Source organism: Thamnophis elegans, chromosome 1, assembly GCF_009769535.1.
Source record: "Thamnophis elegans isolate rThaEle1 chromosome 1, rThaEle1.pri, whole genome shotgun sequence".
In the NCBI taxonomy this organism is placed as follows: Eukaryota; Metazoa; Chordata; class Lepidosauria; order Squamata; family Colubridae; genus Thamnophis; species Thamnophis elegans.
Window position 1 is genome coordinate 98,619,311 of NC_045541.1, and position 17,052 is coordinate 98,636,362.

Below are 17,052 nucleotides of genomic sequence, written 5' to 3' on the forward strand. Positions count from 1 at the left end.
CCATTCCCCACCATCCAGTCAGAGCGGAAGAAGGTTCTTGGATGAGAAGTGAAATGTCTTTTAAAAAAAAACAAAACCAGAAAGTCCAGTTATCTCTTGAAAAAGCACTTTTGGGTCACTATGACCTGGATAACTGAAAATGTACAGTCACACACCTCACCCACGTTTCTCCATCCCTGTGTTTTGCATTTTTGAGTCACAGATGATGCTTTTTAAAAAAAAAACCCTGAAGGGGAGAGCAGGTTTATTTAAACAAAAAACAACAACAACAATATCGATCCTTGCCATTCCCAAACCTAGAAACCCATTAGTGTCTACCAGTCGCTATTTCTTCATATGAAAGCTTACTTTTGCTCCTCACCCTGGCAGTTTCTCCCGGTAATATTGGCACGCGAAACAATGCAGGACGTGTAGCCAGCACCCGCTCCCAGCAAAGAGTAAAGCTTGCTCTACCTAAGCTTTGCCAACCTTTGCGAGTTTTATAAGGTTTTATTTTTCCTTTTCCCAACGCTGCATTTCACCCGGAAGCGGCCCTGTGACTTGTTGCATAGCGCCGCTTCAAGACTTTCTCTCTGCGCGGAGCCGAAGAGGACTCTACCGGAAGTAAAAGGGTTGCTTTTGGGGCGCTGTGGTCCCACCGGCGGAGGAGAGGTCGTTTTTCTCTTTCTCCCGGCAAAGTTAGGCGGGCAGGAAAGAACATGGGCAGGACAGTGACCGTGGCTACGTGCGCCTTGAATCAGTGGGCGCTGGATTTTGAAGGCAACCTGGAAAGGATTCTCAAAAGTAAGCCAAAGGTTGCGTGTGGGCTGTTTGCAAAATGCAGCTCCAAAGGAAGAGGGATCTTGTTTTTGTTACCCTGCAATGGAAATTAACATTTCTTAGCAATAATTAAAATAAGAAGAAAGGTGGCTCTGGATACGTCCTGGATCCATTGATTATTTTATATTCATCCATTCACTTTCTAAATATTGATATGTTTATATCGTTCCTTTGTTGTTATAAATAACCGCAAGAAGGCGGACGTACTTAATCGTTCCTCCTCCTAATTTCCCAACAACTACACTATGAAGTGGATTGGGCTGAGAGTAATTTCACTCACAAGGCAGGATTCCAACTCAGCCTTTTAGGTTTTTGGCTTTAATTACAACATCATCAGAGCGAGAACCAGTTTGGTATTGTAGTTAATTACTACTTGGGTGGTGTGTTTTTTTTTTTAGTCCTAGCTTTTTATAGTTCTGCAAGGATAATTATTGCTGACTCGTCCTAATTTATATGCACAGTCTTATTTTATAGAGCTTTATAGCTTGCCTGTATTCTACCAGCTTTTTATCTGAAGAAAAGGCATCCCTTTATTTTATTCAAAGAATGAGAACCCTGTGAGGTTGGTTGGGCTGAGAAAAATTGACTAGCCCAATTGCAGTCATTGGGTTTTTAAAATCCAGGTTTTCTCTATGCTAATCAAGTACTTCAGGCCTTATAGTTCACTAATTTGGATATAAAAACAGATGAAAATGGTTTATTATTACTACTTTTATATTATTGTTGCAGTTTTGAATGGGGCTGCGTAGAACTTTTTCCCCAATGTGGTAATTTGCTATATAGAGAAGAAGAGGTGTTCAGGATTTTTTTAAAAAGCAAAACTAAATTGTTTACTTCCTCAAAATTCTCATTGCTTCACAGTTTCAGTTTATCTTGTATACCTTGTATAAGGTATAACTTTGGTTTATTACCCATAACATTTTCTTGTCATGTATGTATTATATATTGTGTAGCATTGCATTATAATTATCTTTTCATTTTATTTATTTGTATCCTGCCTTTATTTTTACAAATAATGAAAGGTAGCACATCTTCCTCCTATTTCTCCCACAACAATCAGCCTGTGCGGTGAGTTGGGCTGAGAGAGAGTTATATTCAGGGTAATAAGTGGATGCAGTTTGTTGAAATATATTTTGCCTTCAGGAATATGAGTTATAAAAATGTATATGATTTTTATTATCCTAGCTCTGCTAGCAATAGCATGTGGAAAACAGCTTTGTTATACTATATTTAAAGTACAAGAAATCTTAACTTACCTGTTCTCTGAGCTAAGAACTTGCTTTTAGAAAGTATGAGAAATAGGAACTTGGTTTTAAAAGGTTCCTGAAAATCTCAATTGTCTTGTGTCCTCAGTCTCATACTCGAATATTCTTTTCTTGCTTTGCAAAATCAAAGGATACACATAACACTACCTACATTTCAAAGCATAGGAAGCTTTCTCTGACAACATATTGCAGATGAATAAAAATGATAATTTAATCTCCTAGGTATTGAAATTGCTAAAGAAAAAGGAGCAAGATATCGACTTGGCCCAGAACTTGAAATTTGGTTAGTAATTCACAACTTGTTTGTATAAACCAGTAATCCTCAACTTTTTAGGGAAGCTGAGTACATTTCGGATTGTGATGACCTGAGGCATGGCACGAAGGCAACACAGCCAGAGAACCTGTATGAATCTCTTTATTGGCTCCAATTTTGCTCCCAACATCCCGTTTACTCCCGTTTACGGATTTATTAGCTATTTCCCAACATTTTGGGGTGGGGGGAGTGCAAAAGATTTATTAGCTATTCCCGAACATTTTGGGGTGGGGGAAAACAAATTAGCTATTCCCCAACATTTTGGGGTGGGGGGGATGCAAAGGATTTATTAGATTTTCTAGTTCGGACCCAAGGCAATTGGAAATTCGACACAAAACACTCCCTCTCTCTATCTTTCTCCCTTCCCTTCATCCGATTGGATGGCGGCTAACTGTCTCTTGAGCCCAAAAGGCGGGGGTGAAGAGTATCTCTCCCTAAGGCCCATGAGGAAGGGCCAGGGATGGAAGAGACTGAGTCCTATTACCCAGGACCCTAACAGCGGCATCAAAATGGTAGAGATGGATGACTGGGGGAGAAATAGGGGCAGTGAAGGGTAGGAGGAGAACAGTCCCATTCCGATTTTTATAACCTAATAACAGACAGTGCCAATTTAAAGATGCAAAATCAGCAACTATTAAATCATAGTTTGCTGTTTTAAAATTATAATTTGAAGAACAGTCATTAAGACGCAGTTCAGGAGGATGCAGATTGATACGAAAGTCAATTGTATTATGATCGCTGTTAGAAAAGGGTTCTTTAACGTGTAAGCCATAAATTAAATTTAAGATCTGTATCTAGACAATTGTTGAGCCTGGTGTTGTCAATGACTAACTGCTCCAGCCCCAAGGTTGTAACAACATTGTAAAAAGTTACATGTATTGGTTCATTTGTTGATTCGTTTAAGGCATAATTAATTAATGGCAGAAGAACAAAAGGATGTGGGCAAGGAGCCCCCCCAGGTTAAAAGTTCAATTAACTTTTTCATTACAGATTACAATCATGCTCTGTAACATAACAAGAAGCGAACTGTAGTATTTAGAATCAGATCACAAACATTGGACTCTGGAAAAGCAAGCTCGGGAGTAACATTAATCTTTTTCAATCCTAGGGAATTTTTTGCAAAAAATGGCAATGACGACCACTTCTGCAATTGGTCAGACCAAAAAATGTGATAATCACTTGCCATAAAAAAGGGTCTCAAAAAAATGCATTCAACCAGGTCTCGCAAACAAAAATGAAGTCAAAAAGGAACATTTTCAAGAGCAGAAGGAAGTCAGACATTTTGTTTGTGAGACTTCTTGCATTAGATAGTTTACACATTAAACCAGTAGAAATGGACCTTAAGGAAATGGAGGGCACACATACCTAACATTGGTGATTTTATTCAAATTGTTAGTGTATTTTCTTTCAAACGGTCCAGAGAGCTTTATTTATTAGGTAGTTTTAAAAATTTAGTAAATAAAAATAAAATAGAAATAGTAATCCAACAACATATTTGGTTACCCATTCCTAGTTTCTCTGACACATAAACACATTTAAATGTGTAGACATATATAAATTAATTCTGCATTATTATTATGTGCATAAGTTGAATAAAAGTGTTTCTATTGATATTGAATTTAGAATTTGGAAAAATCATATTATGCAAATAACCTGGGATGTTTTGTTGTAATTTAATTCATCTCTCTCTTTATTTTATTTTTTAGTGGTTATGGCTGTTCAGATCATTATTATGAATCTGACATACTGTTACATTCATTTCAAGTTTTGGCCAAGCTTTTGGAATCTCCTGGTATTCAGGACATAATATGCGATATTGGGATGTAAGTGTGTTATTACTTGACTGCATAGGGAGGCTTTTAGTAAAAAAGACATAGCAATGTTAGCTTCAGATTAAGTTAGCTGGTTAAAAGATTGTTTTCTTTAAAGATGAACATTTTAAGTGTTATCTTTCTTCAAGTTTATGTTTAAGGGTATAAAAAAAAAGTCATGGAAGAAGGCTATGGGAAACCACTTTCTTATTGTAGCCTAAATCTTACTGTCTATATAGTCATCCCAGTTCATTTCAGTTTGAAAGAATTTTTACTTTAAAATATGAAAAAGGTAGTAGAGTTCAAGCTTTAGGTAAGATTTGGTAAGTTCCAACATCACAAAATCAGGAGGAGAGTCATGTGTTGACATTATTTTGTGTTTTCTGGGTTAAGGTGGATTAAGTGATGTGAAGATTGATATTCTCAGTATTCTGATCATTGCAGTAAAACATAAAGAAATATTTTAGAACAGAAACCAATTAGTATTCTCAGTGTGTTGGAGGTTCAAGAAAGTATAAGATTTACAGTACACCACTTGATGAAAAGATTTATCTTCAGTGGTAAACATGTGAGGACTTTTAGAATAACAAACAAAGTAGTTTAAAAGATTAACATTTGATTCGTCCTTATATACAATAAATGACAGTGATGCAAACATATTTTTGAATAATCTTTTGATCATCTTAATATGAGATTGCAATTGATATGCAAGAAATATTTTTCATTTCTGTTTATGTGTTAAGAAACAGAAATTTGAATGCAATCCAAAATCAGTTTACATTCTTGAAAAGAAAGGATCCAAGTAAGGAAATGTATAACTTAATATCTTTATTTCTATAGGCCTATTATGCACCGAAATGTTCGTTACAACTGTAGAGTAATTTTTCTAAACAAGTAAGTAATTAGAAACACTATTTTGTAAGCTGCCTACATGGGCAGCTGTGAAAATCAATCAATCAATCAATCAATCAAGTAAACAAATGCTGTCTGCCATCTTGTCCTGCGATCCCAGATAGTCAAGCTCTGCCTGGAACTGATAATCTGAAGCCTGAGAAAAATTGGGATTGAAATAATGAAGATTTGAATGCACATGCTGAGGTTTTTCCATGTTAAGAGAGGAAGCGAAAGTTGAAATGTGGGAAAGAAAGCTATTGTTGGAGTTTTTGAGAGATGGAGAAGAAGATAGATGGAAAAGCAAGATAAATTTAGGCAGCATCAAAAGCTGGAGTAAATAATTTCAGCCTATTAGAGACTTGCATGAGGCTTTGCGTGTTCAATGGAACAAGCTGCTTTTAAATAAGTTAAAAGACGAGGCAAACTCCAGAGAAGGCATGCTATCAACCCGCATAACTATATGCAGTAGTCCTCCATGGGACAGCTCCTGATGAAGTAAATGGTTCTGTAGGTACACTATATTGCCAAAAGTATTCGCTCACCCATCCACATAATCAGAAGCAGTTGTGAGCGAATACATTTGGCAATATAGTGTATCTGGGCCTTTAAAAGTGACAACCAACTTTAGGAATTCCTGGAAGCATTTAGCAGACCAGAGAGGGAGGGAGAGAGAAAATGGTTCTGTATCCGTATTCTTAAACTACAGTATGTTGTCCAGAACTGAATGTAACCAGAAATATGGCATGGCTAGAATCATGGCTTCTTGTTATAATTCTATTCACATAGCCTAGAACTGTGATGACGAACCTAGGCCACAGGTGACATGCAGAACCCTCTCTGTGGCCACATGAGCCGTCGCCCCAGCTGAGCTCTACCACGCACGCATGTGCACCTCCCACCGGCCAGCTGATTTTCGGTTCTCTGCCGCCCATGCCTGGGAGTGGGGCACATGCGCCTGTGGGGTGAGACGGGGGTCACGTGCATGCACGGGTGTGGGGGTTGCATGCTCATGCGCAGGGGGCAGGGATGAAACGGGGGTGCAGCATGCCTCCCCTGCAGCCCATTTTTGGTCCAGGAGGCTACAGAGAGGCCTCCTTGGCCCAAAATGGGGCACAGGGTGTGTGTGTGTGTGTGTGTGTGTGCATGCGGGGGGGAGGGAGCACTGGGGTCATGTGTGCATGCACGGGCACCAGGGGGAGTATGGGGTCATGCGTGCATGCGCAGTGGGATGGGGCACGGGTGGGGGGTGTCGCACACAGTTTGCATTAGTTTTGGCAGGCGACAACAAAAAGTTTAGCCATCACTGGCCTAGAATTTGTATGTTTGACTCTCAGTGGATTTGGTATTTTTCAAATATGGTAAGTTATGATTTAAAACAAGTCTCTTTTTTTCCTGGTTCCATAGTAGATGCTTGTAACGGTTTTCTTTTTATTTTGATGAAGAAAAATTCTTTTGATACGGCCGAAGATAGCATTAGCAAATTCAGGAAACTATCGAGAAATGAGGTGGTTCACTCCTTGGAATAGATTACGGTAACTTCTCTTCCTTATTTGTGCTTTTGCCCAAGTGAATCTGAACATTTGGGTTGCCTTTGATGTTTGCCACTGTAAGTCTGCAAGATCCTTCGGGAGACATATTTTAGAAAATATTTAGATATTAGGATCCATGTATTCTGTTTCATTGCTGATATACTTGCTAAATGATGGTAGACCTATAATAATATAATGGCTTTGCAAGACACTGTAGATTCTAATTGTCTTAACTTGCATAGAATAATGTAAGCAAACACATTATTCTATACAAACAATGATCATTATATAAAACTGAGAACTGGTTGTGCTTGTGGCATTATAGGAACTTTTCTTCAGCCTTTTTCCAACAACATCTTTGGAGTACACCAGTATGTGTTCATCCATCTCACTCATTTTTGATGGATTTTATTGGTTAGCTGCCCATGGTTTCCTCATAGTAACTGATCCCTTCCTTCAGAGCAACCTTCTTGACTGGTAATAGAGTCGTTCCACTCACACCACACTTTTTGCATAGAGCTTATTTCCCATGTGTGGAAATAAGCTCTATGCACTGTCAGCTGCACTGTAGGATGGTAATGTTGTCCACAAATGGCCTACAGTGAGCTGTGAATGATCTATGGGCAGCACTTAGCATCCACTGAGAAGAAAAGATACATTTTGCAGATGATGTAGTACTAAACCTCAAAAGACATGTTCTACATCCAATGTTCCCCCTAATTTTTTTTCAGTGTGTGGAGAAAAGTATAGTGTTTGAGCGGCACATTTTCATCCTGAGCACCTGAATTTTGTTTAGCCATAATTGCCATTAGAGCAGATGTTGGGGAGGGGGGGAAGAGGAAAAGGGTCCCTTCCCTCTCCCTCAGACCCCCAGGAAGGAAAGAAGGAAGGGAAGGGTGGGGGGGGAGAAAGGAAATGAGAAAGAAGAAAAGGAAAGGGTGAAGAAGGAAGGGAAAGGGAAAGGAAGAGAAAAGAAAAAAAGGAAAAGGAAATAAGGAAAGGAAAAGAGAAAGGAAAGGAAAAAGGAAAAGAAATGGAAAAGAAGGAAAGGAAAAAGGAAAGGAAATGGGAAAGAAGAAAGGAAAGGAAGCAGGGAGGGAACGGGAAGGGGAGGGAAAAGACGAAGGGAAAAGGAAATAAGGAAAGGAAAAGAGAAAGGATAGGAAAGGAAAAGGAAAAAGAAAGGAAAATAGAAGAAGGACAGAAAGGGAAAGGAAAGAGTGGAATAGATTGATACTGCTCAAAAATCAAGTCGCAAGATCCTGTGGACCCCTTTGGCTCAGGAAGTCCAACTCCAATCTGCTTCCATCTCTCCACAAAGTGAAGGGATCGCAGAAAGGCTGCTGAGCCCAGAATAGACTTTCAGATGACACAATGCCTGAGAAACACGGGATATGCAGAGAAATGCAGGCTACAACCAGCGAATCACATTTTCCCAGGAACCAACGAATCCCCAGAGGATCAATGGGAATTCTCCCTTCTGCAGCATCATCGGTCTCCGGGCAAAGTCTTCCTTGACTTTACCCGCTGGAGGAGAGAGTTCGGTGCAGAGAGGGGGGGGGGGGGATATTTTAAGTCATATTTTAAGACATTAAAAACATTGTGTGGCAGTTGGAAACTGCTGCACAGCGTTTTCTTGTTATGTCCGTGGCCGCGCAGCTTAGAGGGAACATTGTCTACATCCCCCAAATTCCATCTGTCATTTTGGGGATGCATAGTGCAACAGAAATAAGGCCCAAACTGCAGAGATGGAAAAACCTTTATGATCTTACAGGATTTAATCAAGATATCCAAATCAAGGCAACAATACTGCAGTAAAAGAGTCACCTGTGCAAAAACTGACCAGTACAGTACTTAAGACTTACAAGGAAGCTGCATGTGGCACAGATACAATGAAGGTTCTTCTCTCTTTTTCTCTCTCTCTCCCTCCCTCCCTCCCTCTCCCTCTCTTTGATTTTGTTTTTCCTTTGCTAGGCATGTAGAAGAATATTTTCTTCCAAGAATGATCCAAGAGATTACAGCTCAGGTAATATTCTTTTCTTCTGGATTCAAGAACATTGTAGTTTTCTGAAAGACCAGGTAAATGGCTGAAATGAAATTCAAGTCTTTACTCTCTGGGAATTCTTGGAGTTGTAGGCTAAGTACTTGGGGAGACACCAAGTTAGATGATGATTTTCTTAGCCTCTTGCAATTGTATAACCAATAACTTTTAATCTTGCTTCATTTCTCTTAACTTTTGAGATACGATTAAATCAAAAATAGTTAATTAACCTAGTTACTTGCTGATACCTGTGAAATAGAGAGCATCTCACTTAAAGCAAAAGGTAAATAAAATAAACTTTGGGCTGCTTATTTTTATCCCTAAATTCTCCTAAAAGTGATAGTGATCTTTTATCAGCAAGATAGAAAAAATTGTAGACTGCATGTGCCTGTTTTGAAAAATCTAAAGGCTTTATCTATAAAGTCAGTTCACCTTATATTTATTAATACTTAAGAAAGTAAGCTTTAGATGTTTAACTTTGCTTAATAGCATAAAGAAGTAGTGTATTATTCATAATTTCGAAATATTTTGTACCTGAAGCTTCAGGCTCCTGAAGTCCTAATGAAACTGGAATTTCTTGATTTTTTTTCTTTTGAAGTTTTACTTCTCCTCCAAAAAGCTGCTTCAATTCATAGACATATACTTTGTAGATAATATCTTTTTAATTCAGCTAAACTCTGGTTTCATAAAACAGGATAATAAGGGCAGTCAACCTGTTGCTTACAAAATGAATGCAGTCCCAGAATATCTTTTTTTGCATCCCTTAAAACTCATGCTGCTGAAATTCAACAATGAATAGAGCAGATTCTTGGTGCATACATATGCTGGGCTATGGACCGTAATAAAATTTGGATTGGATTGGATTAGATGCATACAAAATAGAAAATTTTAACATATGAAAATAATAGTAGGACAAAAGTTATTCCTATTTAGGGCTGCCTTTGAAGGCTACTTGGAAATGTCACCTGGTATAACAAGTAACAGCTAACTTGCTAGCAGATGAGAGCCACTTTAGGAGGATGAGCCTGCAGCAGTCCATTGGCTGTTGACATGTTTCCAAGTACTATTCAAAGTTCTAATTATACACCCTATGCAGCATGAACCCATCTTTTCCATGGGTTTGACTAGAATATACCCATTATAAGAATTAGCTTGGAGATAGATCCCTTGAGAATCTGAGAAAAGTGTGGAAATGTGCTGTGTCAGTGGCAGCTCCTTTCCTTTAGAAAACCTTATTCCATGAAAGTTAAGTGACCTTCATACTTTTGAAGGGGTGAAGACCATATTTTTGATCAAGAATTGGAGCTGAAAGTATTCTTGTAGGTGTTTTTAAAAACCCGATTTTAATTATTTTTAGGTTTTATGATTTTAGAAGCTGCTCAGAATCTTGGCTAAAATACTTGCAACCAAGTATTTCATTTTTCCTTCCCCTTTGTTCAACATCATTTCAATTATTTCCCGAATGTTTCCAACTGACAGGCTATTTTCCTTGCATTTAGATATTGAGTACACATCCATGTCTTAATCACACTTAGGACAAATATCTTCCTTTTTATTGATTCTATTTCTAGTTATGGATTCCTTTTATCTCATCTCTGATAGTATATCCCCATTTTTTCGTTATCTTAGGAAAGTGTTCCATTTGGTGATGCCGTACTAGCAACTTTGGATACTTGCATAGGGACTGAAATCTGTGAAGAACTATGGATACCAACCAGGTAAAAGGGATAGGCTTTAGTCTTCTGTGTACTTTATTTAGAAGTGTTAACTGCACTAATTTCTGTACATAAATTTAAATCATGATTTAAATCACTCGTAAGGCTTAATTTAAATCAACTTGATTTAAATCATAATTTTTAAAGAGCAACTGTCATCTCGGTTCCGCAGCGGCTCTTCCTCTAAACCGCTATTGATTCACCGTCAGTCCCAATATTGCAGAATATGCAGCCTCATGCTACATGACTAAGCTCCATTTCATGCTGCATAAACTAAATTATTAATGTATCTTAAATAGAAAAGTATCTTTAGATATATTTTTACTCCAAAAGCATTTTATTAAAATAAAATTGATAAAAATTTAAAAAATGATTTAAATGTTTAGAAATCCATATTTTTATTTTTAAAAATCATCGATTTTCATCCACCCTGCTGCTTGGTTACTTGCTTACAAATTCCATTAACTGCTCAGTTCTTTTAATCTTTTGTGGTGTATCATAATAGTAAAACGATTTTTTTGGAAAGCATGGAGACAAGGTATTTATTTGCTTGCTATTTATTTTATAGCCCTCACATTGAAATGGGAATTGATGGTGTGGAAATCTTCACAAATTCCTCTGCAAGTCACCATGTATTAAGAAAAGCAGACACTCGAGTGGAGTTGGTAAATTCTGCAACAGCAAAGGTAATGTTCCTGGCATATTTTTACATTGTATGTGATAATTTTTTTAATTATTTTTTGCCTCAAGGAAAGTGCTATCTGAGTCCTTGTTGCCACCTGAGGCTCTCATAGTGATGGAAATAAGACACTGTGGCGTTTATCTGTTTCAGTACATCTCCTTATAACTTCTTACAGTTCTGTCACCAGAAATCATCTCTATGTGGAGAAATAACTGATTTCAGTTGCAGATTTGCGCTGTACATATTAAAGGATTCCAAATCTTAAAAGAAGAGTCAAGATTGTTCTGACGTCATAAAATGCATTTTTGGCACGTACTGGCTTGCTTTCACATCAAAGTCAACACGACTATGCCCCTGGATAGTCATATTGCTTCAGCGATGGCCCAAATAGTGATGCTTAATGCTATCCTACATAAGATTGCCAAATGGTTCCTCTGCTATTTAAACGTACAGTAAAAGGTTGTTGTAATTAGCAACACATGCATTTACATCTTTTTCCAGAATGGAGGAATCTACGTCTTGGCAAACCAGAAAGGCTGTGATGGTGATCGCTTGTATTATGATGGATGTGCCATGATATCTATGAATGGTGCTACAGTTGCTCAAGGACGTCAGTTTTCACTGGATGACATAGTAAGGCTCTAGCAGGGGGTGCAATGCTTGATAATGTTGGTTAATATGCATACACAGTATTCAATGAATACTCCTATCTGAGGGTTGGTACATAACAGGAATTGATCAATATCAGCGGGATTAAATAAGCTCAAAGTGCTTCTGTGCCTCCAATATAAACTATATAACTAGTTAACTACAATTTTACTATAGACCTCTAGTGAAAAATGGTTTTGAAAATGTTTTACTTTGAAGGATATTAATTTCTCTTGTCACTTTTTTTTAGGAAGTCCTCGTTGCCACTTTGGATTTAGAAGACGTCAGAAGTTATAGAGCAGAAATATCCTCCCGAAACTTAGCAGTAAGAATTTCTTGCTTGAATTTCAATAAATGAATAAGTTTAACAATGTGTGTCAGGCATAACACACATTTACAAGCAATGGGCATGAAGGAGAATTGTCAGATACATTGCTTTTACTGAAAAACATATTGTCTATGTAGTGTGACTTTGTTTTTCTTTTCTAATTGACCAGGCAAGCAAAGTGACTCCTTATCCTAGAATAAAAGTAAACTTTGCATTGTCAAATTCCGATGATATCTGCACGCCTACAAATGAACCTATCCAGTGGAAGTATCATAGTCCTGAGGAAGAGATCAGGTAGGCAAAATGGTTTATGTATGACTTTGCTTGCAGCAAGGACATGTGGCTGGAAGCTAAAGGGAGGGGCGACACACATAGCAGAGGGGCATGGCAGCAAGTACTCAGAATTGATAGAGGATTTGGTAGAGGATAGAGGTGTAATTCCTATAGATTTTAGTCACCCCACTTCATTCTCTTTAATTTAACTCTGCTTTTCTGAGTGGAGCATGGTCATTCTCCACTCGGTAGCATTGATGCAGATGTAGAGGGAGTCAACAGTATTAAGTATCTGGGAGTGCAGATAACTAACAATCTGAACTGGTAGCCCACTGTTAGCCGTGACCCACTAGTGAGGGGACCATGAGGGGTTCACAGCTGGGCCGTGGAAACAGCTGGCAAGCATGCACACATACACATGCATCCTCACTTGGGCGAGCAACGAGCAAATGCATGCACACGCAAGCTCCATTTGTGTGCGCTTGTCAGCCACTTGTGTGAACCATCCCCTCCCTCGCTGGTCTGCAAAGCCAGAATCACTGGGGAATTCTGCCCTATGGTGTCATATGCATCTGGAAATTATCTTTTCTTGAAGGAAGGGATTTTCATTTAGGGTAAGAACCTTCAGCTGCAGTGAGGGCACAAGATCTTGGAATAAAACCTTGGCTCTTTGGAATTTATTCTGACTAACCCTACATGATTGTGCTATATATAATGGATAATTGTGCACAACATAAGTAAAGGAGCATTGCTTTACTCTAAAAACATTAATGATGATAATTAGTGATCCCAGGAAGGTAAATGACATGATTTTGTGAGAGTGTGCTTTTTATATTTGTTTCAAAATATGTCTGCTGTATTTCAGCCTAGGTCCAGCATGTTGGCTTTGGGACTACTTAAGGTGTAGTAAACAGGTAAAGATTTTAATTTTTTTATTGACCCAAATTCCAAGCAATGGTAAAATCTGTATGAAGATTTAGGGAAAGAAGGGAAGGTGTGTGTCCCTCCCTTTCTCTGTGTCTATGTAGAAACTAGAAGCTTGCAATAGCAATTGACCATTATATATGCTGCCTTTGGACTGTTTATGATCTTTGGGCTCTTTATGACCTGCATCATCTTCTATCATCTGTTTAACAGCTTGACTCTTTGATCTGGCTCGAGCAGTTGAAATGAAACTGAAGATTGTTCCACACAGGAGGAGCTTGGAAATGGGCATTTTGCCATTGACAAAAACTCTTGCTGCCTGAGCTTGTTCTATTCTCCCTTTTAATACATCATAGTTCCATATTATTATATTAGAACAGGGGTATAAAACTGAAGGCTTAGTGCTTAGATATGGCCTGTGGGGCCGTCCTGGAAACAGTGAAGGCCTGGCCTGCAGTGCTTTCCCCAATGAAAACAGAGATTGGGAGGCTCCATTTTTAGTCATGACGGCCTTCTGCAGCTCTCTGTCATAGGAAACGGAGCTCAGGGGGAGGGGAGTGATATCAAGCTGGCCACACTCCCCCTGGCCATGCCCCCTCCCCCCCAGACTTCCCGAGGTCAGACACAGCCCTAATGTGTCCCTCAATGATAGTGAGTTTGACACCCCTGTATTAGAAGATTTTACACTGAGCAAAAGGATAATGCCTTAGTGGCTTTTCAGCTGAAAACATTGACATAATGTGAAGTAAGTGAATGCAATGTGAGTTGGGATTGTAATGAGTGGTGTCTTGTGTTTGTAACATTGTCCATCTGCTAATGACTTAAAGCAGGGATCCCACATTTTGAGCCCATAGGCATATTTGGAAATTAAGAGCACGTTACGCATACTCTCATAAATGGAAGGAACTCCCATTTATAAGAGTATTTATGAACTTTATATATGAAATGTAGCAAATTCCTTATGCCAGAACTCAGCTTATCTTTATGTTTACACTGGGCAGATGAACATGCTGCTGGTTAGGTGATAGTCACCTGTCATATTATTTAAGAAAAATGCCTTTGATATCTGTATGAACTCCAGTATCAAGGTTCCGATTGACATTGGAAAGGAGAGTCCTGATATGTCACATGACGACATGAGTTTGACACCCTGTCTTAATGCAAAGCTTTATTGAGTACATCATTTCGGCACACCATGAAAGCGGAAACAGTGCTAGAGAATTCCCAGGAAATTCAGTATTATTAAATTATAGAATCTTCCCTCCCCCCATTAATGCAGATCACATTGTCCAATTGGGTGTCGGGGTGGTGGTGTGGAAAGATCTGGTTTCTTGTTATTGTCTGGAATACACATTCCAATATTTCCCTCCCTTTCCCTCCTTCCCGGGTGTGTTGGCAAGTTGCGAAGCAATGAAAGTGAAAGCAGTTTGAATGCACTTCGAAGCTTGACATCCAAAGATAAATCTACAAAATAAACTGTGTTTAGTCTGCTGCTTTTCTCTGAAGTTAGTAGTTTCTAATTGACTTCTTCTATAATTAAAAGAATCTTTATAGCGAGTGGGGGAAGGAAACTTAGTAAGCTCCAAGAGAAGTGTTGGTGTAGCGGTTGTCTCTGCTTAACAAGAAAAACTACTACAGTTGGTTAACTGCACTATTTCTGCCATAAGTAGGTTTGCAATTTTAGTTTGCTGATAATATATTTACCAAGTAAATTTAATTAGTGTGTGCTTGCCAGAACATGCATAATTTATATTTAATGAGGTTACTGTATATACTCGAGTATAAGCCTAGTTTTTCAGCCCACTTTTTGGGCTGAAAAAAGCCGCCTCGGCTTATACTCGAGTCAGTGAAAAATTTGCCCGAAATGGAGGAGAAAAAGGGGCGGGGCCATGCCGCTGGGTGACACTCGTGAATGGCCCAGTGCCCCTGTGAGTTTCCCCTCCCTCTGTGTCAGTTTGCCGCGCAGCGCGCACCGCACCATCCCCCCTCCTCACGTTCTAATGTAATGCAGGGCTGCCTTACGATTCCCCTTCCTCCCCCTCCTGCCGCTCTGCAACGATGTCCCACCTCCTCCTTGTTATGGCAAGCAGCCACATAGCGATGTCCCACCTCCTCTGGTACAGTGATCCAATGATAGGAATCACTGTGCCGTGTGTCATAGGAGGCGGGACATCGCTCCCGCGGCTGCACGGGACATCATCATCACAGCGGGACATCAGCATCATGAGGTGAGTGAAGTATTTCATTGAATACACCGCTAGTTTACTGTTTTTCTTTGAAATAAATATTCAAAAACATTATTGGTATCTATTTTTATTTTTGAAATTTACCGGTAGCTGCTGCATTTCCCACCCTAGGCTTATACTCGAGTCAATAACTTTTCCAGTTTTTTTGTGGTAAAATTAGGTGCCTCGGCTTATATTCGGGTCGGCCTATACTCGAGTATATACGGTATATATCTCTTAAGAGTCATAATTCAGAAAGGCTGATAGGGTGGGAAGGGGAATATAAAAGTATTAAAATACCAATTCTTCCATATTCCTATGTAATTGTTGTCTTTAATTGTCATTGTTAAGAGAGACAGTTCTGAAAAGAGAAGATCCAAATAGTAGATACAGATAGTCCTCGACTTACAACAGTTCACTTAGTGACTTCGAAGTTACAACGGCACTAAAAAAGTGACTTATGACCATTTTTCACACTTATGACCTTTGCAGCATCCCCATGGTCATGTATTTTGCATTCATGATGGTTGCAGTCTCCCCGGGTCATGTGATCTCCTTTTGCGACCTTCTGACAAGCAAAGTCAATGAGGAAGCCAGGTTCATTTAACAACTATGTTACTAATTTAACCACTGCTGTGATTCACTTAACAAATGTTCCAAAAAAGGTTGCAAAATGGGGCAAAACTCACTTAACAAATTTCTCACTTAAGATCATAAATTTGGGACTCAATTTTGGTCATAAGTTGAGGACTACCTGTAGTCTCAGCCAAACTAATATAAAGAACCTTCTTGTGTTACCTTTACAGCTGCAGGCTTTTCGACAATATTTTCTACATCTGTTTTCAAATTGTAAATTAACCTTCATTTTGGATGTTAATAATTATGGACCATTCATGGATAATTGTAACTAGAAATAAATAATGTTGAACTATAAAATTAATAGTTTGAAGATACAACTCCTGAAAAGTTGCATGCATGGTTCCCAACAATGTTCTAATTTGGTTTCCTTATTGTGATTGTTAAGGGAGGATTTTTCTTGCCACTTAGTGGTGGTGTGGACAGTTCATCTGCAGCCTGCATTGTCTATTCCATGTGTCTTCAGATTTGTTATGCAGTAAAAAATGGAAGTAAGTGCATTTTAGCAGTTTGGGTTACCCAAGGTTAGTTGTAGTTATATCAGTTTTCATATTTCCAGGAAACCCTTTCTATGTTTAATTTGTTCATTGAATATATGAACTTTTAAAAAATTGAATTACAGCATTGGCCCCTCGGGCTCCATCGTTTTTTACATTATTTGATATTAACCTTTTTAGCAAATGTACAAATTAAACTGAATCTTTTGCCCTTAACCATCAATCTAGAGCAGCGATAGTGAACCTTTTTTGGCTCGCGTGCCAAAAGCGGGGTGGAGTGCAGGGGGGCTCGTAATCCAATGTGCAATCCCCAGCGCGTATGCGCACATGACAGGCACGACCTCCCCATTTTTTGCATGCTTTTTTTGCACTCCCCAGGCTCCAGAGGCTTTATGGGAGCCTGGGGAGGGCGAGAAGAGCCTCCTGCGTCTCCGGAGGCTTCAGGAGCTTTC

At 38.9% G+C, this 17,052-nt stretch overlaps 2 protein-coding genes across 7 annotated transcripts in view; one reads left to right on the forward strand and one right to left on the reverse strand.

Annotated features, from left to right (window-relative positions):
• LOC116513914 (7-dehydrocholesterol reductase-like) overlaps positions 1-560 on the reverse strand; it is a 30,791-nt gene extending 30,231 nt beyond the window's left edge. The window contains exon 1 of one of the 4 annotated variants that reach the window (XM_032225241.1): positions 362-560. The gene's annotated coding sequence lies outside the window, so the exon portion shown is untranslated. Of the gene's footprint in view, positions 1-348 lie in introns of all 4 variants that reach the window. The other 3 variants (XM_032225259.1, XM_032225231.1, XM_032225250.1) reach the window with 3 other exon arrangements.
• Positions 561-681: 121 nt separating this feature from the next.
• NADSYN1 (NAD synthetase 1) overlaps positions 682-17,052 on the forward strand; it is a 43,121-nt gene continuing 26,750 nt past the window's right edge. For all 3 annotated transcript variants that reach the window (XR_004256056.1, XM_032225210.1, XM_032225219.1), the window contains exons 1-13: positions 682-783; positions 2,307-2,367; positions 4,104-4,220; positions 5,049-5,102; positions 6,545-6,634; positions 8,606-8,657; positions 10,302-10,390; positions 10,956-11,073; positions 11,571-11,702; positions 11,968-12,042; positions 12,215-12,339; positions 13,184-13,232; positions 16,492-16,594. Coding sequence is in view for 2 of the 3 variants with exons in the window: in XM_032225210.1 (XP_032081101.1) it covers positions 699-783; positions 2,307-2,367; positions 4,104-4,220; positions 5,049-5,102; positions 6,545-6,634; positions 8,606-8,657; positions 10,302-10,390; positions 10,956-11,073; positions 11,571-11,702; positions 11,968-12,042; positions 12,215-12,339; positions 13,184-13,232; positions 16,492-16,594 (1,150 nt within the window). In the remaining variant the exon portion in view is untranslated. The remainder of the gene's footprint in view (positions 784-2,306; positions 2,368-4,103; positions 4,221-5,048; positions 5,103-6,544; positions 6,635-8,605; positions 8,658-10,301; positions 10,391-10,955; positions 11,074-11,570; positions 11,703-11,967; positions 12,043-12,214; positions 12,340-13,183; positions 13,233-16,491; positions 16,595-17,052) is intronic.